Raw genomic sequence first — 25,937 nt, 5'->3', positions numbered from 1 at the left:
AATATGTTCATATCCTTTCAGTATGCAATTTTAAGGAATCTGTCTTAAGGGAAAAAATCTAAAATGTGGGTAAAGTTTTATGCACAAAGATTCTCATTAGAGCATAATTAATAACAGAAATAAAATGCTAAAAATTTAAATTATGCATGAACAGAAAAACAGTTGTCTTGTTATGGTGCATCTATAATATGACTATCATGTAAATAATTAAAATAATGCATTCAAGGAGTTTTTAACAACATGGAAAAATGTTTATGATATGTGATGTTATGTAAAAAAAGCCAGAGAAGCAATTTTTATGTGCTGTATGTTCTTAATATTTAAAACAATTCCTTAAAATTAGACGGAAGGAAATAGATCAAGATTGGTTTATACTTTAAACATTTTCCACAATTTGTATATGATTTTTATCTTAAAAATATTGATAAATACTATTTTTAAAAGCCCATATTTCAGCAGGAACTAAATGTTTCTATAATTGTTACATAAATCATTGATTCCTCCTCTAGAATGATCTGGAAAATCAACACTTAAACATCAAATCATCATATCAATGAAAGTTTTTGCTAAAGACTTCACCATATGGCTTTATTCTAGTGAAATTGGAGCAATTTTCTTTAGAATTTTTTTTCTTACTTTTTTTTTTAACATGACAGGTGAATACCTATTTTTAGTCTGTACATAGTGAATCCAGTGAAGTAGAAGGGATGGCCATCACTGAGCTATGGTTTTTCTGGAGAAAAATTTTTAATTAAGTAAATAGAGGGCAAAGAAATGTTTAAGATTATGTCAGTATTTCTCAAGATATAGATTTCCAGACCTACTAAATCAGAATCTAAGGGTAGGTCTCCCAAATTTATATTTTTAATCAACACTCAGATAACCCTCCTGAAATATTCTAGGAGTTATCAGGTTAGAGAAGATAGGCTTAAGGTCTGGAAATTCGTGCACAGAATCTCGTCTGCTCCAATAATCATTAAATAGAATTAGACCTTTTCTCAATTGCATGGTTCCAACATGCACAATCTATTACTTCCCAGATAAATCAGAATGGGGGATGAGATAATCAACTGCTCTATTGCAGTCTTATCAGATTTAAATTTCAAATTCATTGAAAAAGGCAGACACAAGTGGTCATTATCATTTCTGGGAATAGTGGTAGGGTGACTGTCCAGGTGGTTCGCCATAGCTTAGAACAAAAACAGCCCACCAGTTCCACTTCCTCTGGTATATTTGTTAGGTTGAACTTTTAATGGAAGAGGTCACCATGGAGATCTGTGGTAGTTTAGTGGTTAAGAGCATAAAGACTAGTGAGATACATCTGTGACTTATTATGTGCTTGAATGAATTAAATACCTTGAAATCCTAGGTGATCTTTATATAAAATGGGGGGCATACTAGTTCTGTCCTACTAATGAGAAATTGTAAGCAAAGCACTTAGCACAAGACCTAGCAGGAAGTAAGCACTTACAACGAAGTGCTTATAGTGACAATGTCTCAATAGCTAGGCTAAATAAGCTTGGGAAGTCAGAATTTTCCAACTGACTTCTGGAAGATCATGTTAGTTAATAGCCAAGGCCAGGGGTTTAGAGCAGTTCCAAATATTTTGGTAGAGGGTGGGGGAGGGGATAAGAGTGGCAGGGAAGCTAAGTTAATAAGTCCTTCAGCTTATTTTGGTTATCTGCTGGTTTCATGGAACATCCAAACCTAATATCACTTGTTAAAATCCACACTCTCAGGGTTGGTCTAGGACTCAATTGAGTTACATGAAATATCATTTGCAGAGTGACCTTCATTTGCATAACGTCTTCACTTCCAGAGAAAGTTAAAATTCATTCCTACATACACACATATACCCACAGGCACACACACACATAGCCTTAACTCTGGTCATCTCCATAACATTTCTGAGGTGTAACCTTCTACAGAGCGACTTTAGGCCTTATTAAATGTCTCAGCCTTTATGATGGTCACTATGATGGAACACATTTACTCCTAACTTTCTTGCCTTATGGGTAAATATTCTGATAAAAATTTTTGTCCCAATTTTTCCTATTTAAATGTGCATTTATTATGCCGTAGGCATCTCTAGGGGATGCTCAACTTAAGGAAAACAAACAGCCTTTCTAAGAAGCACACCCAGGTTGGGTCGAGACAATTACCAGGAGCAATCCTTTATATTATCCAGTTGCACAACACACTTCTTGAATAGATGACATATCCTAATTTAGGATACATCACCAGATTCAAGTCAGAGAGAATCCTCTGCCAGTCGATAAGAGTGCGGGTCACTGGAAGATCCCTGCGTAGGATTTTTCTCAGGGCTTCATTGGATAGCTCCTGTAGTTCTTCTAAGACTGCAGCTTGGAATTTATTCTCTTGCTCTTCCACAAGCCTGGCAAAATTTAGAGCCAGTTGAGCTTGGTTAACCACTTCCAAGCTTTCTTTCAGGTCCTTGGAGATTTCAACATGAAGGTTGACACACCTGAAGAAGTGAGCTTGCACAAAAATTCTTCCTGTTACTTGGGTCAGAAATGGATTTACTTGGAAAATCCATTTAGATTTCCAAAGGCCATTCCAGCAATCTCCTGATTCATAGTTGTGATCTTCGATGCAGGCTATTAAGAACTCCTTATTTTTCACAGTTTTTCTAAGCACATTGCAATTTCCCCTTGGAAAGTGATCACTCACATACAGTTTTAAGGCACACAGAACAACAGTTCTCAGGTACTCTGCCTCTGTCCTAACGATGCCGTGACTTTGAATGTCTTTTAGCTGATTTTGAAGTAGGTCAAATTTGAAAGAAAGTTTGCTTTGACAGTCAAAAAATCTGTAATTGCCCATTACATTGTGGTGAGACAGGAGTACTGGATTTCCATCGATGCAGAGTGGTACAGAATATTTTTGGCAGTGTTGATGACCTGCACACTCACCTTGATGGTGCATAAGTTTTTCATCACGGATCAGCAGACAGAGATCATCAAAGGCATTTACAAATTCCCCTGGAGGAGCTTGTATTAACAGTCTGCGAATTACTTTTTCTTTGTCCTTCCTATTCAGAATGGTAAGTGACATGCTTGCTTGCAGCAGAAGCAAAGCTTCTGAAATAGAAAGTGTTCAAAGGAAAGAAAACATTCCAAGAGACACCTTTCCCATCAAGGTGTTAAACATTCAAGCTGAAGATTATTATGCCTAGCCATGAAAACAGGTTGTCTGGCAAGCTCTGAGTCTTCTGATGAAGTCATAAAGAAGCTTTCTCTATGATGCTTGGATTTTTTGATGATATCACAATGGGTGTTCAGACTGGAAGAAAAAGAATGACAGCCACCTGACAGTGTGTTATGCAGCCAACATGCTTTGAAGATTTTAAGCGCTTACCCTCCTGAACAGACTTCTTCAAAAATGGTGTGTCTGTGTGTGTATTATATGGTGTCAGGGGTTGAGAGAAGCAGTCTAGAGTTTCTAGAGAGAGTTTGACAGTGTTTTGCACCTTCAGGGACCATAATGGAGTTGATTTGTACTCAGGCCCTTAGAATAGTTGTCCTAAGCCTACCAGAAGCACATTATGATGAAAAGTTTGAGGGCTTTAAACCAAAAAAGTAGAAATAATATGAGATACGATGGCTGTTCACGGAAAAATGGCAGACAGCAGGGAATGCTACACCCATTTTGGGTTTGAAGATGGTCAGAACATGAGCAAACAGCTAGAAAGAGTGAAGGGTAGCAGTGTAGGGGCTGTATCCTTCGCACTGCTTCTGTGGGCTTTAAGTGTGAGCTACTGCCAAAGAATGCAGGCAACAACCCACTGGGTATTCTCTGCTTTCTCCCTAGAAAACTGGTGGCAGTGGCGGCAACTGATAAGTATCAAGAAATTCCATTCCTGCAAGGGGGCAGAGCTAATTAGATTGCAACCTGTGACAACATCCAATGGGGAAAGACTTCTGAGCAAGGAGACACAGCACAACAGGTCATGAAAGCATGGAGAACAAATATCCACTCAGAAGTCCCTTCTGTTCCTCTTTCCTCTTCTTTCTTGATTTTATCTAACTCAACTAGATTCTGTTCTCATTCTTTTTGTAGAGTCCTGAATTTAAGTCCCTCTCATTTAAGTATAACCTATTTCCTTTCACATCCGTCTTGAGTTTTCCTGAGTTCCCCTAGCTTCATGTATCTTTTTCTTGTATGAATGTAAGCTTTGCCGTATTAGGTCAGAGCCATTAAAGTTAGGGTTTTTCGTGATTTCTAACAATCCAATATTGGGTGGATTTTTGAACAGTTTTTAACCTCTCATGATTTTATAGATTGTCATATTATTTCATCTCAACGTTAGTTTTTCAGATTAGAGTGTCCAGATTTTTGTAGTTTATATGTATGTAGTAAGTAACTTTGATTATTTTAGCTTTCTCTCTCATTCCAAGTATGCACTCATCATGTGATTGTTAACCATTTCTGATGGTGCTAAAAATGTTGCCTTTTTGAGGATGCATTTAGTTAAAATGGCACATTTGACCAATGTGGTGATAATTATGCCAGTAATCATTACCATTTATTGAAGTAAGCACTTATTGAACATTTACTATTTTTTGAAAGTTCAGCAGAAACTGTGCTCATTGACATATAATGGTCTGATTTAATCCCCCACCCTGGTTTCTAAGATTAGGTATTAATATATTTACTTTCAAGATGAGGTAACTGAGGCTGAGAGCCTAAATGACCAAGGGAAAATTCTAAGTCCAGCTGTGTTTCTGGCAATAGATTTTAATAATGTTTTAATATATTTACTAAGTAATAACTTTATTTCTCAAATTTTTATTTTTTCCTTTAATTTTAATTTGTGCTTAGGGCTTTCCATACATTTACTACACAATGATAACCATTAAGGTTTGTTTAAAATATTACTTATAGGATTATCTTGTTATCTACTTTACTTTATGCATGAGATAGACTATCTTTTAAAAATAAAACTAAATACATTAAATTGAAGAGAGATCAGATGTATCTTTAGGCATTTCAAGAACTTTATCACTTTCTGTAAGAATTTCCTTAACTTCTTTTTGTGCTTCATACGTGGTTTTTATCAAGGATACAGGAAGATTTTAGAGGTGGAAAAATTAATCTAGATAAAACTGTGAAATTACTTGAAAAATTAGATATCCGGTGCCATGTCGTTCATGTGAAATATATCTTTAAGGTGAGACGATATCTGCCTTTCCATTCCATTTTAAGGAAGACTTAGTCCAACATAAGTACATGTCATTATCTACGTGGACTTTGTATGGTTTGTGTAGAAAATTAGTCTTTTATGAATTAAATAATTTAATTGTGCTAAATGTATTTGCATCAAGATGGAGAAATTTTAACTAGGAGGTAAAAATAGTTGTTGATAAAATTTGTTAAAAACCCACCAGTGTATCAGGTTAGAGCACTCTACTCATATCAGATTGAGGATTCATGGCATAATTCCATCAAAATCTCATAGATGATCAAATGGTAAATGAATTGGATGTTAGTGATTTACAGAAGGAATGGATAATCTTGAGGAAAGTGATGTTTCAATCATCCCAAAGGAGAAAGTTGTGCCAAAAAAATCTCTTGGCTAAATAAGAATTAGTAAAGGGGAATCTGACTCAATTCAATGGCTAGAGGTCAAGGTCATGAATAAAATGAGAAAAAGCCAAGTATTTTATCTGAGGTTTGGATTAGGAAGATGGCAGATTTCTTGGGGGGGGGGAATCAAGCAAGAATGCTAGATTAATCAATCCAGATGGCCAGGAAAAGAGAAATCCTAAATATACTTTTGTTTTTTGAGCAGCAAATTCACAGATTGCACAATCAATGTTAAGTAGTTTTCACTATTACACACTTGGAAAGGGCCTGAGATTTATCCTACTTACAAGCCAGCAAATTAATCTGCCACAGTTTCAGGGGTGCTGGCAGAAGGTGATTCCAGGCTCAGAGACAAAGGACAGTTCATCACTCATAAAAATGGCAGTTGCCAGAGATCAGCATTTTGGTGCCAGTTCCCCAAATCCAATTTCCCAAAGGGTGATGTGACCTGGGCCAGGTGACACCTGCACACTCAATGGGCTAAGGAGCCCAGTCTTATATATTGGGCAGTAAGGCTGCCTGACCTTTGCCCTGCAGACAAGCGTTACGTGTAACAGTGAACAGTAAACTGCTAGCTGCTCTGGAGGGAAACTGATCTCTTCCTTGGTTAACATCCTTGAAAAGACAGTCCTGAAGAAAGGCAGTCCATGCTTCTGCTCAGATGCCCTGCAGAAGCAGACACCCATGGAAGATTATCTCTCAACAACCATTTCTCTCAATAACATTTAGCCCCTAAATTTACAAACCACTAAGAGGAAGTTAAAAGAATTAAAAACAGTTCTACTTCTCAGGAGACTGCAGTAAAAGACTAGAGCTTTGGAGTTGTTTTGGGGATCTAAGCAGTGTGTGCTGTCATAAGCTATTAGAATTTTAATCAATTCATGTCTAACAGCACATTTGAAGAGCACAAGGTTTTGTGGAAGACCTCTGCATGTAAGATTTCCTTTCCCTATTGGTATTCAGGGAGAAATAGTTATATGCTTTCTGATTTAAGGAAATTCACATTCGGTGCAATAAAGGGGTAGAAATATATTAAAGTCTGTATCAAATGCAAAATGTAAATATTATTTGGTGATTATCAGGTTACTTGAATTATCTTTGAGACAGAAATATCTATTTGAAATGCAACTGAATAACATTCATGCCTGGTTGAAAAGCATTATGTACAATGCTCAAAAGATGTAAGCACAGATATAGGCAATTAATTGGAATTTAGGATTATTTGGGCACTGGCATGTCTGAAGGTCTACTTTGCTTCTCAAAACCTTTTGGAATGACTGTGAAAACAATGTTAATTATAGAAATTAAAGGGGCAGAGTTTGCATAGAATACATCAGAAGCCTCTTAAAAATGACCTTCTTTTGAGAAGGGACCTCAAGTGCTTTAGAAGCATAATTTACATATAAACAAGGTTGATGATTGTGAAAAACCATTGCTATCTATTAAAATAATTCCCCTAGGCCCCTGATAATACTTTGTTGCCTGAGGCTAAATTGCTATTTATGCATTAAAATGTTGATTAAATAGAATGCTTAGGGAGGCTGTACTGGCTAACTGAATTTTCTGTATAGATGCATGGTAAGCTTCTTAAACATCCAACTCTTGTTTCAGCTTCTGTTCTTAATCTTTCCACACTTCATAAGTATACCTTTCTGTCAGAGTAAATAAAGTGAACCATACTGAATCTTAATTTGGTGCCATAAATCTTCCAGTGTCTCAGAATTGGATTACCGGTTAAATGAATGGGTGTAAAGATTCTTGGCTCTGTTAGATCTGAGCTGTCTAGTATTGACAAGTCAAAATCTCTCTGAGCATATTTCATAATCTGCAAAATGGGGATACTGATGAAGTTATCTCACGGGGTTGTTCTGAATGTTAGGTAAGACAATGTGTGTGCCTAGTATCATGCAAGGCAAAAAGTAGGCACTCAATTGTGAAAAATAATAGGAAATTGCACTAAATTTATTGATTTCTTATGAAGTTGGCTTTCCAACGAATCTTTGGCATGAATTTATTTTCTTACAAGGGGACTTTTTCATATAAAATTTGAGTAAAAAAAAGCGCTTTATGACTTTGGCAATGTACACTAAATTTCTTTCTATAAAATTAATTACTGATTTATGGCTTGAGCAGTAATTCTCTAGATTGTTTTATGTCTTTACTAAACAGCCTTTTTTGCTTTTATCATTGTCTTTCATTTTTAGCATTTAAATGTTTTATCAGAAATACTATGTGTCATTTCTACACATATAACTCATCTTAAATTATACGTTTGATTGTTGGTTGAGTAGGAAATAGAATTCTTCATCATTTCAAGAATTTATTTTATGGGGCGTGCATTAAGTCTTCAGATTCTCTAAGCAGTTAAACATTGTTAAATCAATAGTATGTGCAAGGTACTCAGTTAGGAACTGTGGGCTTTAAGTGTGATCTCTTATAATGAGGGGAAAGAAACATACAAGTTACTATATTATAATAGATTATAATTATATAATTATAATAGATTATATAAAATTATGATAAATCTCATGAGTAAAGCTAGCACGGGTCTTGGGAGCAGAGACTCTAACTTGGCCTTTTAAAGGAGATGTCGTAGTGGAGGTGACATTCTTGCTGAAACTTGAAGAATGGGAAGTTATGTATACAGTGAAACACAAGGAGTGTCCAGGGAGTGAAAGGTAATCAAACAATTACCTTTTTTTGGAATTTTGCATACTGAAGGGGAGTGGTAGGAAACGCTGCAAATGCCAAGATATGACCAGATGATGGAGATTTTGAGAAGTAGACTATGGAATTTGGATTTCCTTTTTTTTTTTCTAATTAATCAATTAATTTTGCATGGGCAGGCACCGAGAATAGAGCCCGGGTCTCTGGCATGGCAGGTCAGGACTCTGCCGGTGAGCTACCATGGCCCGCTCTGGATTTACTTTTGTAGACGATGGGTAGCCACTGAAGATTTTAGAAAAGGGAAATATTAATGTGTTTTGGATAAGGAATCTGGCAATAGTGTGGGATGAATTAGAAGTAAGAAGGAAGGATGTTTTGGAATTTAGAAATTATAAACAGTAACCCGGGATCAATTCAACCACTTATATTCTCCTATAATCATATAATCATTCTGTTTAGTTCCACCTTAATGTTTTGATTCCATCCCTCAGTTGGGCCTCCAAAATCTAAATCATTTTTAGTTTCATCTAAAAAATAAATAACTCTCTATCCTCTTCTAAATGCTGCATTCTTTATTTCTTTTGACAAATAAACTGACAGATAGACTCCTTTACATTTCTTTCTGTAGTTCTTCCATGACCCATGGGGGTCTATCTCGAAAGCCTCATTATGTCTTCAATACTTAGTTCACTGGTTAGTCTCTCATGCATTTTATTTATCCCTCTTTTCTTAAAGTTTCTCTGTTCTAACTTCCAAGACATCACTCTCCTAGTTCTCTTTTAAAATTTCTGACCATTCCTTTTCTATTCATCCACCATATCCTAGATATTAGGTTTTGCACACATTATCTTAATAAACATTCAAGAAAGTTATTATTATAAGTTATGATGGATGAGTCCTTATTTGTAAGTATATTTGAGAATAAGACTGTTGACGTAATTTGTTCACATTACATATCACAGTGGGAACTCATTTCTGGGCCTGTCTCCAAAGTCCTTGTGTTTTCTTTTATAACATGTTGTCCCTTTCCTGTTTCTCCTCAATTGCTTGCTGGTCATCTCTGCTTGGATGCCCCAGAAATACTTCATATGAAAAATATTTAAAATGAAACTTATCTTTTTCTCTCAAACTGTCTGTCCTACTTTTTTTTTTTCTTTTTCTGGCTGATGGCAATGTCAGTCTCTGTTATCCAAGCTGAAAACCTGTGAGATCCTTAGACTCCTCTTACCTTACTTCCACATCAAATTGTCTTTCAAATTGTCTTTTCAGTTTTTCTTCCTTGCTATATTAAGTTAGTTGCTCTTTAACAGCTTGCCACTCAAAGTGTGGTCCTCAAACTAGCATCTTTGCTATCCCTTGGGAGCTTGCTAAGAATGCAGCATCTAGACTTAGTGAAGCTGTCTCTGCTTTTAACAAGTCTCTAACTGACGCATAGGTATGTTGAAGTTTGAAAAGCCTACATACTGGTTTCTTTGCCTTTAATCCCAGGCTTTACTTTCAATACAGTTGCCAAAGTGATTGTTTTAAAGCAAAAATCTAACTATATGATTTCTCTCTTTAAAGCTTACCAGTGATTCCTTGTTATTACAGAATAAAATCTAAACTCCTTGAGGTGCAAATGTCTTTTCACCTATGAAGACTCATCTCTGGAATCATTTTTTCTATAAAGACTCTTTTTTGACTTTCTCAGAAGAGTTGCCCAACTTGCTTTATGGTGTCTATCCTCTATAAAGTTTCTGTGCTTTTCTAAATTATAAGCTCCCAGAGGACAGTGATATTGTGTTATCTATGCGTCCTTCTTACCCGATATAGTATCTGACTCATATATTTAGTTAGGAAAAAAAGGAAGAAGGCAAGGAGAAGACAAAGCTGACAAAAAGTTTAAATTAATGTGTCAGAGTTTGGGGAAAAAGAAATGGAAAATCACATTACTTTCTCAAAAATATTTTGAATGCTTCATTTTATCATAATTTCAAAGACAATTTGAAGTGCTGTGTTATATGTTGAAAGCAAATTCTATGGTTTGATGGATCAGTTTTCTTATAATAGCATTTCATATTCTTATTAGCAGACTGAGCCATGGAAAATGGTGACATCATGGAAAGCTTTAATTCTTTTTTTCTGAAAGTGAGATTTTAGACCAGCAGAATGATTTTAATATGTTATTTTATCCTCATTCATTCATCAGTTCATTTAAACACATAATCATTAAACTCTCACTCTAGGTAGGTCCAAGTCATAGACACTGGAAATGAAGAGGTAAATATAATATTTGCCTTCATGGGGTTCATGATTTAAAGATAAATTATTAGATATATATATTTAAAATTATAAATAAACAATGAATGAGTTGTTTGGGAAAATTCTTTGTGTAATGCTTTGTGAAGAATAATCACTTGTACTTTTTTTAGAGCAGGAGAAATATGATTTTTTCGTTCTTATTTTAGGTTGTATTTTAAAAATGATAATATGTAACCTTTTTAAAAGCTATAGTATATACTGCAGTGGGGTCTGAGATTTCATATATTTTCCATAATACATATTTAAAAGAAATTCTCCTATTCTCTGTACATATAGGGACATATTTAATTCCTTTATCCAAATATTTCTTAAATGGCTCTCTTTCACCAGAATCATAAAATTTGGGGGGTTGACAGACCATTTCAGAGTACCTTCATTCAGGCACTCTTTTTTTACGTGCTGAGGATAGCAAGAAACAAATGACACACTCCCTGTCCCAGGCAATTCTAAAAGGAAGATAGAAAAAGGCTCTCATTATGGTGTAAGAAATCCTGTGATAGAAGAAGAAGAGTCCTATAAGATCGCAGAGAAAGGGTAGCTTAATGTAGCCTTAGAAGGAGATAAGGGAAGTCATCTAGAGAAAGTGACACTTTTTCTAAGATTAGAAAAAATTAGCAAATTAAGCAGTAGAAGAAAGTTATTTCTGCCAATAAAAACATCCTGCACAATAGCAGAAGATAAGTTGGTGTTTATACTGTAACTAAGTCAGAACACCTGAGGTATGGAATGCAAGGAGGGAAAGGGTAAAAGCTACTACTACTGAAATGGGAACAAGTTCTAAGTTTTTGACCTGAGCAACAGAAGTGCTATACAGAAAAACAAAACAAAACAAAACAAAACAAAAAAACACAAAACCATATATATATATATATATATACACACACACATGCAAATATTTGGTTTTTGGTTATCACCTGCTATGTTCTAGGTACCCACATCTTAAAGTGTTTAGGATACAGTCAGGATTTCGTCTTGAAGGCAAAAGAGAACGCTGAGAAATTTGAAAGAGTTGAAAAGATCAGGTTTACCCTTTACAGAATTTATTTCTGCATCTACCTTGTTAATATCTATAAAGGTGTATTTTCTTTCTTCCGACTGCGCCTCTTTGTGATTTTGGAGTTAGTTCGAGTCCTGATCTACCACTGTCATAAGAATGGGGGCATTTTTTTTTTTTTTGGCACGGGCAGGCACCGGAATTGAACCCGGGTCTCTGACATGGCAGGCAAGAACTCTACCACTGTGCCGCCAACACCTGCCTAAAATTTTACTTAAGCTTTCGAGCCTCGGTTTCCTCTAACGTACTGGGGAGATAATGAGATCCGTACTTTGTAAGCTTAAGCTCTTATTATGTAGCCCAGTCTTTTCAACTTGATTCTTGCTCATTGCTTTTCTTCTTTTTCTTTTTTGTGTTGCCCATTCATAACTTTATGTTCACCAGTTGTCAACTTTCTTCATCATTATTTAATCCTTGTAACTTTCTTTTTCCTTCTTTCTTCTAAAATAAGATCTTCCTGTCTTCAGTGATAAAATTGTTATCTATTTTGAGTGGTTTTTATTTTTTAGTAATTTGATTATTTTTTAGCCCTTAAGTCCTGTTTGGTTTTGATCAACTATAGAAATTATTTAGATTGGGGGAAATTTGATTGATCTTTACTTTTCCAATTCTTTCTAGTATCTGATAACAACTTTGCTCTTTTAGAAAAAAGTTAGCAGAGGACAATTTAGATGATCAAGCTTCTATCTTGTTTGAAAGTAATAAAGCTTCCATTGCTCAGTGGATAATGTATATTATATTTTATACTGCTATTCAAGAAGACCATAATTTCTGATTTATACAATTTTATGTAATAAAACTTTTCAGGAATTACAGGTACACTTTGATTATTATTATCTTGCTTAAGATCATATGACAAATTAGGAGCTGGTAAGGCTCAAAGAAAATAATTTTAATTTTAAAACATCCATTTCTGTGGACCTCAAAATCCAGAATTTAAAAACAAGTTATGTGATATAAGTACACTAAGATAATTGTTAAAAGGTATGACTTTCTGTAAGCTCCTTAAGTAAGGTTGCATATTTTTAAGGTGCTGTTATATTCTTTAATCAGCTGTGGAGATCCAAATTCTGATTTGACGACCACATGTCCCTGCTTTTCCTCCAGGATTATCTCCATTTCATACCCTTGGGGCTTCTTTCCAGTTCTTAACTTTATTCAACTCATTCTATATGGGTGGATTAGTTTCCTCTTTGAATTGACCTGGTGTGTTACGTACTTGGTTTCTATCTCAGACTGCTTCTTGGACCCGTTTTTTCAAACACTCTGGTGACCACCACTGGAGTTTTCTTGACTAAATGAAGAAATTATTTTCAGCATTTTTGTTTCTAAGCCTACTATAATGATGTATACATTATAGGCAAAATTGTCAAAATATGAGTCAATGGGTTAGGTGATATGAGGGAAGAAATATAAGACATAAAAACACACTTATATCTACAGCTACCATTTATTATAATATATACCCAATCTTCACAGCAAGCTCATGACATAGGTAGTACTATCTATCCCCATTTTACAGATGAAGAATAGGAAGCTCAGAGAGATTAAATTATATGTTCAAAGTCCCACATACTTTGGAGCTTAGATTATAATATCAGATCTGTCTACAAATTGTCAGCTTTCACTATAGCACAATGCTCCTTCAACACATATTCTCTGTATTCAGGCTGTTTACAATATAAGAGAAAAGGTCATTCATACAAAAATAGCATCTTTCTTTGCAATTTAAATCTCTCCCTAAGTGGCATTTTCTATGCCCTAGTTTTTAAAATCTTTTTTGGTGATACTATAATTCCACCAGTTATTCTAACACCCCCCTACTCTAGGTATTCTTGCCTTCTCTCCCTCATGCCTCTAATTATTTAATGAGTTTTGAAACCTTCTGACTTCTCCCTTCATAATTTTACTAAATCTGTTCTTTACTTTTTACTTGGACTAGACCTTCATCACCTCACACCTGTATTGCATCTGTGTCGCTCCCTTATGTTCTCTCTCTTCTAAATGGGAATGCTCAACGAATCACACTAAGCTTCTGCTTTTGCTAATCATTTTCCCCCTTAGAACCATATAGTGGTTCTGTTATTTTTAATAATTGGTTTAGCCTACTGTGTACTCTCATACATCATAAAGCTCAAACATGAAATTTTACTGCAGCCAGACGAATCCAATCATTCTTATTGGAACCCATCTTTTTAATTTTTAAAATTTTTTTGTCCCTGCCCCAAATCCTTCAATAACTCAGATCCCACTTTCTCCAGGTAATCCATAAACATTCAGCTTCTGCCTTTTACAGTGATCTTTAATGTCCCTGATTCACTTTGATTTTTGTGGTTTAGGCTTTACATTGGTGGCATGGGATTATGCCATTGTCCTGGGATTGCACCCTACTTGGCATGGTTTTAAGAAGGAAGAGAAGTAGAATGGATACAAAAATGAAACATGCAATGAAAACACAACCTAGAATTCTTATTTTCTCCTACACCCCTTCCACTTCCACTATGGCCACTGGTTGTAATGGATGTTGATCTATTAACCCTTTTCCTGACTTAGAGACCCCTTCACATGGTTTTATGTATTTTATCTCAAGTAAAGATTCGATATGTTTCAGCTGCTTTCAAGTATAATTTTCTTTATATATTACTTGAATACTCTAACTTTGTAATTTTACGTATTTTTCATACTTACAATGTGAGCCACCAGTCATTTTTTTTTAGTAGGATAATGACAGGCTGAAGCAAGGAAGAATCACCATAGAAGAATTTAGAGCAATTTATCGAATTATTGCCCACAGAGAAGAAGTTTTTGAGATTTTCAGCGCATATTCTTCGAACCGGAAAATTCTTTCTGAGAACAATCTGATTGACTTTCTGAAGCAAGAACAGTATGCAATTGAGATGAGTACAAATTTTGCTTATGAAATCATTAAAAAATATGAGCCCATTGAAGAAGGTATGCTTGCATTTCAAAGTTTTATCTGAATATTTACCTGCAAAGCAAAGTATTATTTTTTTTATGAATTAAGGTTATCAAATTGAACTTTGGTGATGGATCGGATTTCTTCTGGAAAACATAAAATATTGGCAGGTTAAATTTTTTTGTATTCACAAAATGTAATTTCACATTCTTTAAATTTTAGAAAGTCATAGGCATTGAAAATAAGAGAAGGATGCAGTCACATGTACTTTTAAAAGGAAAAATGTGTCTTGATCTCATGAAAAAGAAACTGAGTTATAGGCAGTCTGCAGTCTTTATGCATTATTGAAAATATGTTTGAAAATTACACTACATGAGAACAATTCTTAGAATAAATATTACAATATCACTAAATTCACCTCACTTTTTAGACAAATCATTTAGACAGCTAAAATGTTTTAAATTTTTGCTTTTCCTTCATTTTTGAACATGCAGTCATTTGGTTTATATTTGAATAACCATTTAGGCTAATGCTCTGCCATACAATTTTGAACTCTATCCCGTTTTTTTACTTTAATTTTTTTCATTTCTTCTCATTTAAAATATAATAATAAAGACATAATAAAATAAAATAATTATATAACTGTCCCAAAACACTGTTAAAGCACAATGTTTAACCCCACCAAAATTAGCTAATGGATAGCTCAAAGTATTAATTTAACAAGTAGAGTATGAAAGTCCAAATTTTGCATTTGATAATTAGTAACAGCTGCTTGTGTTTAACATGTGATCATATGAGTTCTAACATCAAATTTATTCCTTCATTTAACTGAATATTTGTAATTCACTCAAATATTTACTTGTGGCAATCAAGTACTGTTCTAGGGGCTGAGGATATAGTGGAGAAAAAGGCAAATCAGGTTTTTTTTTCTTTTTTTTAAAATTTTTTTATTGTATAGTATAACATATATACAAAGCAAAGAAAAAAGCAATAGTTTTCAAAGCACTCTTCCACAAGTGGTTACAGGACAGATCCCAGAGTTTGTCATGGGCTACCATACAATCCTCTCATATTTTTCCTTCTAGCTGCTTCAGAATATGGGAGGCTAGAGGGCTTAAATATTTTTTTATCATCCCAATTGACTTTTTTCCCCTTTTTTGTGAAAAATAACGTATATACAAAGAGTTATACATTTCAAAGCACAGCACAATTAGTTGAAGAACATATTTCAGACTTTGACATGTGTTATAATTTCACAATTTTAGGCTTTTGCTTCTAGCTGCTCTAAAATTCTGGAGATTAAAAGAGATATCAATTTAATGATTCAGCATTCATATTCATTTGTTAAGTCCTATCTTCTATGTAGAATTCCACCCTCGCCTTTGATCATTCCAGCTCTCTCTTAAGGGTTGCAGACCAGGTTTTCTTGATGGGTGTTAGAGAAGGATTGACAGTAATTAATTGAATACATGAAAGTATAAGTTCAAATAGTGCTAAGTGCTGCTTAGCGTTTACTTAAAAAAAAAAAAAAGAGCCTGAAAGATGATAGGTTGAAAGACCTGGAAATCGGGTTGAGCGTTCAAGAGAATCTTCTCTGAGGATGTGACATTTGAGTTTTGACCTAAATGGGACAAAATGGGGGAAGTGCTAGAAGTGATGACCTTGAGTTGGAGAATTCAAGCAGACGAGGAAGACATTGTGGCTAGAACTTGGGGGATAAGAGGGAATGAGCTTGGAGAGGTAGGCAGGAGTCAAATTATAAAGGGTCTTGTAGGCCATAATTAGAATTTTGACTTTATGACTAAGTGCCACGTAAAGACTTAGGAGGGTTTTAAGCATAGTAATCATAGAACTGAGTGTAGGGCTACTCAAAATTTGGTCTGCACACCATTAAACTTGTGCAGGTTTGCAATAGAATATGAGCTTAGCAACTGTGTCACTAAGCACTCTTGATGAGTTCAGCTTTTTTTTTTTTTTTCACAGTAAGACTTTTCTCTAAAGACATAGTGAATTGATTTATGTCTGGGTCAAGCTCTTTGTCTCATTGCAGACACGAAGCAACCAGTTCACAGATGAGCACTTTAAGTAGCATTAATCTAGTGAATATTACTAAATAAGTAGCACTTTGTAATGTCACCTGCAGGAGGTATATTAGGAATCAAAGGGATATTAGGATGGTGACAGTGGTATCTTGGAATCGTGTTTGCATTTTGGCTAAAATAGTACACTGTTCATCCATTTCATTTTTCAAGGCTTCACCTGCCTCAGATACTCTCATACCTAGCCAAGACCTTGTGTTTTATTTACATCATTATTGATCACTTTAGAGCCTTACTAAGGTCAATTTGTATTATGCGTTTATAATACTAAATGCTGCCAAGCTTCTCAATCTCATCCCACATTAGTGTTTCTTATGTATACTAAGTAAGGTTTTTAAAAATCCGTTACCAAATGAGATTAATCCTCATCACAATCGGGTAGTTCCTAAGGGCACAAGATGACTTTACTTTCTATTCTATTACCAAAGATGTTCACTTAATTACCGAATGGCTTGAAAGGACTATAAACAACCACTGCTAAATGCACAGGGACAAAGAACAAACTTATACAAATCATTACTGTTACAATACATGATGCATTTGTCCCAAAAACTCCCATATTCCTAAATTTACATAGCTTTGAAATAGAAGGTTTGTGTGCTGCTAAACACTTTATATGTTTCCTTCTAGCTTTTATTTTTTAAACCAAAAGTGTAATAGCATATTGAATGCTGACTTTTTAACTTTTATGATGTTATAAACATTTACATATGCCGCTGTATTTTTTTCTGAATTGCATCATATTTTTGAGCTTTAATTTGTTTCCTACCCCTGTTTATTTTCCTTTTATGAATAATGCTAGTGTGAGCACTGTTGTGTCTCAATCTTTGCCTGAATCTCTACCCATTTCCGGAAGTAAAATTCCTTGTCAAGAATCACTCTCTAAAGTGAATATTCACGCAAGCTTTTCTTTTGAGCTAAACTGAATTATCAGTATCATGGGCAACAATAATAATAGCAATTAACATTTATAAAGTGCTAGGATGATAACCAATTTTCTTGGATAATCTCATTTAATCCTCACAACACACAGATAGGCGATCTGATTATCCCCTTATCATAGAGGAAAGGTTAGCTAACATGTTCACGGCCACACAAGTAAACGGATTTGAACCCAGGTGGTCTGATTTCAGAGCCAGGGTCTATTTAAATCGATATGTACTTTCGTACATATTATACTAAATAAGAAAATTCAGAGATAATTTTACTAAAGCTGAACATTTGCAAATGACTCAGCAACTCCATTCCTAGGCATTCACCCAAAAGATATGTGTACATATTTGCATTTAAAGACATGTACTGGTTGTTTATAGCAGTATTGTTTGTACTGGCCTCAAGCTGGAAATTATCTAAATGCTCATCACTAATAGAGTGGATAAATACGTGGTGGTATGCTTAGGCAATGGTAAACTATATGGCAGTGGAATGAACAATACAAGATCAGGAATGAATCTTAGAAATATAATGTTGAGCACAAGAAATCAGGCACAAAGAGTGTATGTGGTATGAATCCTTTCATATACAGTACAAAACCCAGAAAAAACCCATCTATACTGTTGAAACCCAGATGAGTGGATACACTTGGGGTGGGGGTGGAGGTGTGACTGGAGAATCAGCAGGAGGTCGGCTTCTGCAGGGCTCTGATGTTCTGTCTTGATTTGGGTGCTGATTACCCAGGTGTTTAGTTTGTACAAATTCATTGATCTGTGTTTTATGTACTTTTCTCGTAAGTGTTTTTAAAACTCTAAAAAAGAGATAACTATATGATACATTTTTTATTTGAATGTTGGTATGGAAGAACTGAGTATCCACTAGAAAAATCTGTTTTCCAAAGAAAAGTTAGAAATAGTATTAATGTTAATTCTAAATAAACATTTTAGAAACAATCTGCTACTGAAAAAGTTTATAAGTGGGATGCAATTTTTATACTACTAATGGTATTTCTGTATCCTTTTTACTTATTTTTTTATAGTGAGGAAGGAACGCAAGATGTCATTTGAAGGTTTTACAAGATACATGGATTCATCTGAGTGTTTACTATTTAAAAAGGAATGTACAAAAGTTTATCAAGACATGACTCATCCATTAAATGATTATTTTATTTCAAGTTCACATAATACATATTTGATATCTGATCAATTATTGGGACGAAGTGACCTTTGGGGATATGTAAGGTATTAAAATTTTTTAAAAATATATTTATACTTTAAAATATTTGGAAACTCCTGGTCATGTCCACCTCAATAAACAGGAGTAGACAGTAAGAGCTTACCCAAACATACAGGGAAGCTAGATTTTGGTTTGTGCATATCTTGGGCATCCAATCTTTGGATGAAGTGGCAATATAATCTATTCTATGTATTAGTATCATACACAATCTTTCCAAACCTGCCTGTTGAACTCCTCTCTCTGGCTATGGCTTCTCTGAAGCTTCTTAAATAATTTGGATACTTTTTACAGGATATTGGAAAATCCTGGACTTCAACAAATATGGTTAAAATTAATTCCCAGGCATCCTGGGCCCAATGCTATGAGTAAAGCCAATGCATAAAAATATAGTAAATTATGTGATTTGGCACTTACAAATAATGATTTATAGATATGAATGTCAAAATAATCTATGTAGATTAAAATTAGTTGATGCCTGTATCACCAATTTTACATTCCACTATATATCATGCCAGTATTACTGAGCTTCAGTTTAGTTAGTGTTAGGATACAGTGGTGAACAAGATTAGCAAAGCTGTTACCCTCATTTGCTATGAGTTCTTGAGACTAGACAGAGAATAAAGAAAAAAATATTTTCAGGGACTTATGAACCATAAGGAGAAAATAAACTAGAGTAATGCTATTGAAAGTGTTTGGGGTAGAGAATGCTACTTTCATCAAAGAGTCAGGAAAAAGCTTTCTTGGAAGGAAGCCTTAGAAAGGTCTGGTAGGAAGGACATACTAAGAGGAAGGTTCATATAAGAGATATACAGCAAATGTGATGGGAAACAGATACATTGAGGGTGAAGGGAGATGAGTTTGCAGAGATGGGTATGTTCAGTTTATAACAGTCTTATGGACCATGAAAGGAGACTGAATTTTACTCTAGTTCCCTTGGGAAACACTGGATAGATTTTCCTTAGGATAGTGTCATAAATTCATTTACTCTTTGCTGTGGAGGAAAGACTGATGGGACAAGAGTGGAGGTAGAAGATGACTTGGGAAGATGCTGTAGTAGTTCAGGTGATGATGGTGACTTGATTTATGAGACAGCATTCAAAACGATGATAGGTAGTTGAATTTGGGATATTTTGACAAGGTAGAGCCAAAAAGGCTTTTTACTGATTTGATGAGAGATGTAGGGAAAAAAGAGGAATCAAGATTTTTGGCTTGATAATCAAATGTACATTGAAACCATTGACTGAATGGTGACACCTAGGAGAGGAGAACATTGCAGGGTGTGAGCATCTGTGGACAGTTCTGTGTTTCCCATGTTAAGCTTGAGATATCAGTTAGCTATCAAAGGGCTAGGCCATATAGTCAATTGGGTACATGTGTCTGGGATTCAGAAGAAATACCTAGAAAAAAGAAAAATAGAACTGGAACTCATCGGCATATAGGTGATATATAGAGCCACATGTCCTGATATTACTTGAGGAGAAACTATAAAAAGAAAAAATATCCTATCATCTCATGATAATAACATTATGTATAAACTTTGCTACTTCTCCATTAAAATCTAAGTTAATAATAAATCCATAACTCAGAAGTGTATCCATTTAGAATTCTATAAAGTGAGTCTAAATTATAGTCATCATTTAATTGTACAAATTTCCGTTCATATTTATTATCTTAATTTTTTTAAAGAGAGAAAATAAATTTAAAACAGAGCTATTTATAAGTATAGAAAATTAATTCTAAATTTGAAGTGCTCCACCCAGCTGCAAATTTATATTGAAATATAATGGCATTTATTCCCCTGTTTCTTTAACCAACCTGAAGAAGAAGAAATCTTAGAGTGCAAGTCTTTCAAAATAAAACTTGGTTTTTGGCACTCACCTTTCAACCCTTTTCCCTCACTTGTTGGTTATATAGCAGATATAAACTCTTTGTGTCGTGACTTTCTCATCTTTAAAAGAAGAAAACTAATATTACCTGCCACATAAGATTAAGCCTTTTAATTCATGAAAATTCCCTCTAGTTTATTGCCAGGTAAAATTCAACTTCAACCAGAAAAAAACAATGTAACAATCAGAATTTAAAGAAAAGTAATAATAAAAACAATATTCTATTCATTGATAGTTTATAAGAAGAATTTGAGGAAGATTTTAATGATAAATAGATGAAATTAAATGTATAGTAAGGATTTCATACCGCAAAGTCCTACAGAGTTTCTAGGATGGGGCCAGAAATTCACCCCTAAGCTTTCTTTCAGCCAAAGCCAAGAGAGAAATAGGATTAGTTATAAAATTTGTGATGATCATTAAAAAACCCCCCACAAAAAAACAGTTGCTCAGAAGTGGAACATTTTTTACTGAATAGGAGAGAAATTTTCCCTATTCATTTCTCAAAAGGGAACTCAGTGTAAAATTATGGAGAGTGGTCTCGACAACACCTGTAGCGAAGACACAGCTGTCTCTTGAGCACCTCTGGGTATAGAGGTTGGCATAATGACGCTGTGCAATTTACTCTAAACATTTTTGTTGGGAAATAAACTACGTAGTCTGAAAATGCAGTTTTGTAAAGTTTGGCTCCATCTAAGAAAAAAATTAAAATTATCTACAGAAGTGGCAAGAATCAGTACTATTTAGGTTGTCTTTTAGGAAAAGTTTTATTTCATAACCAAGTTTTTTATAACATTTTCTTTCTTTTTTATTTCTAGTAGTTGGTTCAAGGTTATTCTTTGGTAGCACTTTAGAGTACCAATATTCTATATTAATGATAAGGGCAAGGCAATATACTCTGACAATCCACTAATAGTAGGGCAAAGCAAATATCCTTTCATGGCAATTGACAAGCGTTATAAATAAACTGAATCTTATCCAATTTAAAATCTAAGTAAATCAATTAATCCACCATCTGAGAAATACATTCATTTAGAATCTATATAAACAGCCATATTTAGGACTTGTGTCTAAATAAGGTGACCAGCTTATTACCCCTGGGAATATTTATGGGCCAGACAGGATTTCTTTAGAAGAGTGTCCCTTCTCCCACACAAGAACAAATGGACTAGCAAAGCTCTCAGGTTTTATATTACACTACACGGCTACAATACCTGAGTAAAACAGTGTGCATGTAACAAAATAACAAATCTGAAAGAAGAATCAATTGATAAATAATCAATTTTATACTTTCATATTGTCTCGGTGAAATTTCCAAGGTTCATCAACTCCTTTCTCCTGTAATGTCCTATCAGATTCCTTCCACTTTTCATCTATATTTTTCCCATATATTCTGAATTCAGAACCTTGACTTGCTGTCTTAATTACTTTACCTTTTCTCAGCTATACTCTTGCCTAAATTGCGCTTTAGCTAACTTCCTAGAGAGTTGACTAAGTATAATCCCGAAAGAAAAACTGGAACCAAGAGCTCCATTTGCTTTTATGGTCCATTTTGAACTTCTGTGCTTCTGTTTGGATGAGCTACTAACTATGTATCAAATGCTTGATACTGGGACTCTACTCCTGTCTTCTGGTTGCGTGGCCTAGGGCAGGGTTTCTCAAACTCCTGACATGTTGAATCAATTGATTTTTTGCAGTTGTTGTGGGGGCTCTCTGCACAGATGTTTAGCAGCACCTCTGGCCTCTCCCTACTGGACACCTACCTCTCTGCAGTTGGGGCAACCAAAAACGTCTCCAGACATAGCCAAATGTTTTCTGGAAGGCAAAATTGCCCCACTAAATACCATACCTCTTGGAAAACAAGTGCTTAACTTGGTTTTCTATGGGTATATATCTCTGTGGATGGTAAGGGACTTCTCTCCCCTCCTTCTTTATATATGCAGATCAATTCTAAGATCCTGGCGCTTAAAGATCACCTCCTTTTGATTCCGTTCTATCCCTTGCAAGGTTGAATTTTAGTATGATCACCTCTGTCTGCCTTCCACTTTTCTTCTTACAACCATATAATTCTCATATTTCTTTTTCTAATATAAACATGATATTCATTGAGAATAAACTAAAAGTGAAATTTTTTATGAGACTTAAGTTTCAGTTCCTGCTGTTACAGAACTTAGAGCATATGGAAGAACTCGATATTGCAGGATTCAGAGTCCATGATACTAAACATCGTGCCATCTTGTGGGTATTGGAACTGCAATGGGCACACATTAGCTTCATGTTAGGCTGTGCTCACACAGAAAATAAAATAAGAAGAAAGCTGTGCTCAGTTCAACACAACAACTGTGTGTGTGTATGAAATACATATACACACACATACACATTATATATGAAATCAAACATTCATCTTATGCCCACATATGCCTTTACATGAATCACTAAAACCCTTTCTAGCCATCAACAAATTTTGGTATTTTGTGGCAAAAAATAACCTATTTTATGATGGCATACAATGACTTGCTCTGGGTCTTTGATGAAGGTTTTGAGGTATCTTTATTTGTGTATATTAATTGTTATGAAGTCAGTAAAAAAAATTTGAATGCAATCAGCTGCAAATGACGCAGTTTAAGTAATGCAAGTTTATGTGTTAACAAAAATCTACACAGCACTTTTGCCATAAGAAAAATAAATTCAACTAAAATTGGTGGGTATACCAATTTCTGGGCCTGCATTAGAATTTATATCTTGGTCAAGAACCCAAGATTTATTTGAAAGGTGGAAAAATCGAATCCAGTCTTAGATATTTGCAGAACTAGAAAGTATATTTTCCACAGTACTGATAAGGATGTGAACTTAATGCATTCCAAGGCAGCCACTTCAAACTTTTCTCCTAGTAAAATTATGAATCAACAGATATAGATAGGCAGGTATTCAGGCTGCTTTTGTACAAATCTTTATTTTCCTTAGCTCTTATTTGGATTAGAATTAGAGATGGCCTTATATAGAAATGGTTAAGATAGCATGTTTCCTGAGCCATCAGATTCTTTATACAGCTTCTACTTCCTCCATCCAACATTTTCTCCATGGAACAAGTGTTATGATGTTTTCTGTTTTATTTTCTTCCCTCCCCTTCCCATCTCATACTTCATTCATCAAACCTGATAAGAGGAAAGAATCAGATAAAATTTTATTAAGATATTTCATTATTCTGAGAAGGCTTTGAGTGTTATCTCATTTCAGTAGTATTGCATTTAACAACAGAGACACCACCATAAGCAAAAGAGTTTGGGTGGGGAGTAGGGATGTTTCCCAAACTCCAACTTGGAGGTCTACATCTTCTTTGCTTGCCTGTAAGCCAAGTCTTGATTGGAGAGCAATAAAGAACAGAGCATTTGATTAGAAAGGAGTAGGCACAGTTTTGGAATTCACAAGTGGTCTGCCCTTCCTTCCTCCCTTCTTCCTTCTTTATGTTGTAAATTTCTCGAGATTCAAATTTTGTCTTTATCATGGACTCATTTATGTATTTATTACATAATCATAGTCTTTGGAATATTTTGACACTATGGTATCCATTTTTAATGATCTAGGAGTGACACTTTACTTTGTTTAAATTTTGATAGTGCCCTTGTGAAAGGATGCCGTTGTCTGGAAATTGACTGCTGGGATGGAGCCCAAAACGAGCCTGTTGTATATCATGGCTATACGCTTACCAGCAAGATTTCATTTAAAACTGTTATCCAAGTGATACACAAATATGCATTCATGGTATGTGCCTGTCTTTGTTAAATTGTAGTAATTTATGTGGAATCAATTATAATTTACCTGCTTTATTAAAATCCTATAATGCCTGGCTTCAGTTTGGAGCAGTGATATTTCAGTTTTTGAATTATGACCTCTCAGTAGGGAATGAAATCAAAGTGGTATGTAGTTAAGGGACGACTGATCAAAGTTAATCTCACGTAGTGAAGGTATATATTGTTTAATGGAAACTTTTGTTTGTGTATATTTATATATATGTATGTATATAAATACACATATACATATATGTGATATGTGTGTGTGTGTGTTTACTGTGTCACAGTGTAGAATATATTTCTTTCCATACATTATGATAAAACATTTAATAAATACTGTGTATAAATAATAATAAATAGTTTACCACTATTTACCTATTTCACTTTCAAGGCATAAAATGTTGACATTTTCTGTGACTATGACAGCAGCTATTATGCCACAGCAAAGAATGCTCAGAAGTTACCTTTCTATTTTAAAATTATTATTAAACTTTTTAAAGTTATGGATTCAAAGATATACCTCTTCCTGGGGCATCTAAATTCACCCTGTAAATCCTATTTTATAAATTGAACAGGTTTTAGCATTCACTAAATGTTAAGAGGCCTTTGAATAATGTTTAGTTTCATTTACAAAATGAAGCACCTTTAGACATTATAAATTGTTTTTTGTAAATTTAATATATTTATTTTTTTGTAAGTACTTCATTTGTCTCTCTTATGCAAATTTGAGTTCTTAAACAATGTACCTCTAATAAACTAAACTTATGAATATGAGCTTAATATTCTCCTAGTGTTTCAATACATTACATAATTTGTAAACATAAACTTAAAATCATAAATTCAAATCAATAAATTTCTCTTTTTCATGTTATAAATGGAGTATAAAATACTAAATATTCACAAAGTATAAATATTAAGTGTGAAATAGTCTATCAATTATGTATTGATTCTTTTAAGTATTTAATTTCTGATGATTTCTAAATTTATATCTCTGCCCCAAGTTCTCAACTCAACACCAATCAGTACAGTTACCTATTGTGCATTTCCACTTAGATATTTAATAAGCATAGTCAACCTAACATGCTTAAAGTTAGGCTCCAAATGTTCCTCTTTCTCCCAAACCTGCTCTTCCTGCAATCTTCGGCATCTCTGTTAATGGCAAGGTCCATGTGCTCAGGCTAAAATTATTGTTGTCAGTTTTAAATCTTCCCCTGCCACTTTCATAATTCCACAGTTGGTCCTTCAGAAAGTTCTGTTGGCTCTACCTTCACAACTGGTCTTGAATTTAACCCCTCTTCTCATTCCACTGCTGGCGTCCTGGTCTACCACCACCACTTCTCACTCTGATGATCTCAAATGGACTCTTACCTGATGCTCCCATTTCTCCCCTTATTCCCCTGCAAGCCTCATCTAACATAGCAAAAGAATAACATTTTGGTAAGTTGGCTC

The 25,937-nt window shown here is 34.5% G+C and overlaps 2 protein-coding genes across 9 annotated transcripts in view; one reads left to right on the top strand and one right to left on the bottom strand.

The window, feature by feature from the left end:
- Nucleotides 1-2,158: 2,158 nt before the first annotated feature.
- Nucleotides 2,159-3,245, bottom strand: CAPZA3 (capping actin protein of muscle Z-line subunit alpha 3). Its single transcript, XM_077170228.1, has one exon. The coding sequence runs from the start codon at nucleotides 3,073-3,075 to the stop codon at nucleotides 2,176-2,178; it is 900 nt and encodes a 299-aa protein (XP_077026343.1). The 5' UTR covers nucleotides 3,076-3,245; the 3' UTR covers nucleotides 2,159-2,175.
- A 32-nt stretch (nucleotides 3,246-3,277) lies between these two features.
- The window catches only part of PLCZ1 (phospholipase C zeta 1), a 45,335-nt gene continuing 22,675 nt past the window's right edge, over nucleotides 3,278-25,937 (top strand). For 6 of the 8 annotated variants that reach the window (XM_077170223.1, XM_077170222.1, XM_077170221.1 and 3 more), the window contains exons 1-6: nucleotides 3,278-3,405; nucleotides 3,832-3,989; nucleotides 5,068-5,191; nucleotides 14,350-14,581; nucleotides 18,618-18,819; nucleotides 24,315-24,459. In XM_077170223.1, coding sequence (XP_077026338.1) covers nucleotides 3,979-3,989; nucleotides 5,068-5,191; nucleotides 14,350-14,581; nucleotides 18,618-18,819; nucleotides 24,315-24,459 — 714 coding nt within the window. In that variant the 5' untranslated portion in view covers nucleotides 3,278-3,405; nucleotides 3,832-3,978. The remainder of the gene's footprint in view (nucleotides 3,406-3,831; nucleotides 3,990-5,067; nucleotides 5,192-14,349; nucleotides 14,582-18,617; nucleotides 18,820-24,314; nucleotides 24,460-25,937) is intronic. The other 2 variants (XM_077170224.1, XM_077170226.1) reach the window with 2 other exon arrangements.

The sequence above is a fragment of the Tamandua tetradactyla genome, chromosome 7 (genome assembly GCF_023851605.1).
Source record: "Tamandua tetradactyla isolate mTamTet1 chromosome 7, mTamTet1.pri, whole genome shotgun sequence".
NCBI lineage: Eukaryota > Metazoa > Chordata > Mammalia > Pilosa > Myrmecophagidae > Tamandua > Tamandua tetradactyla.
The sequence above is the reverse complement of the archived record's forward strand: the minus strand, read 5'-3'. Positions and strand labels throughout refer to the sequence as shown.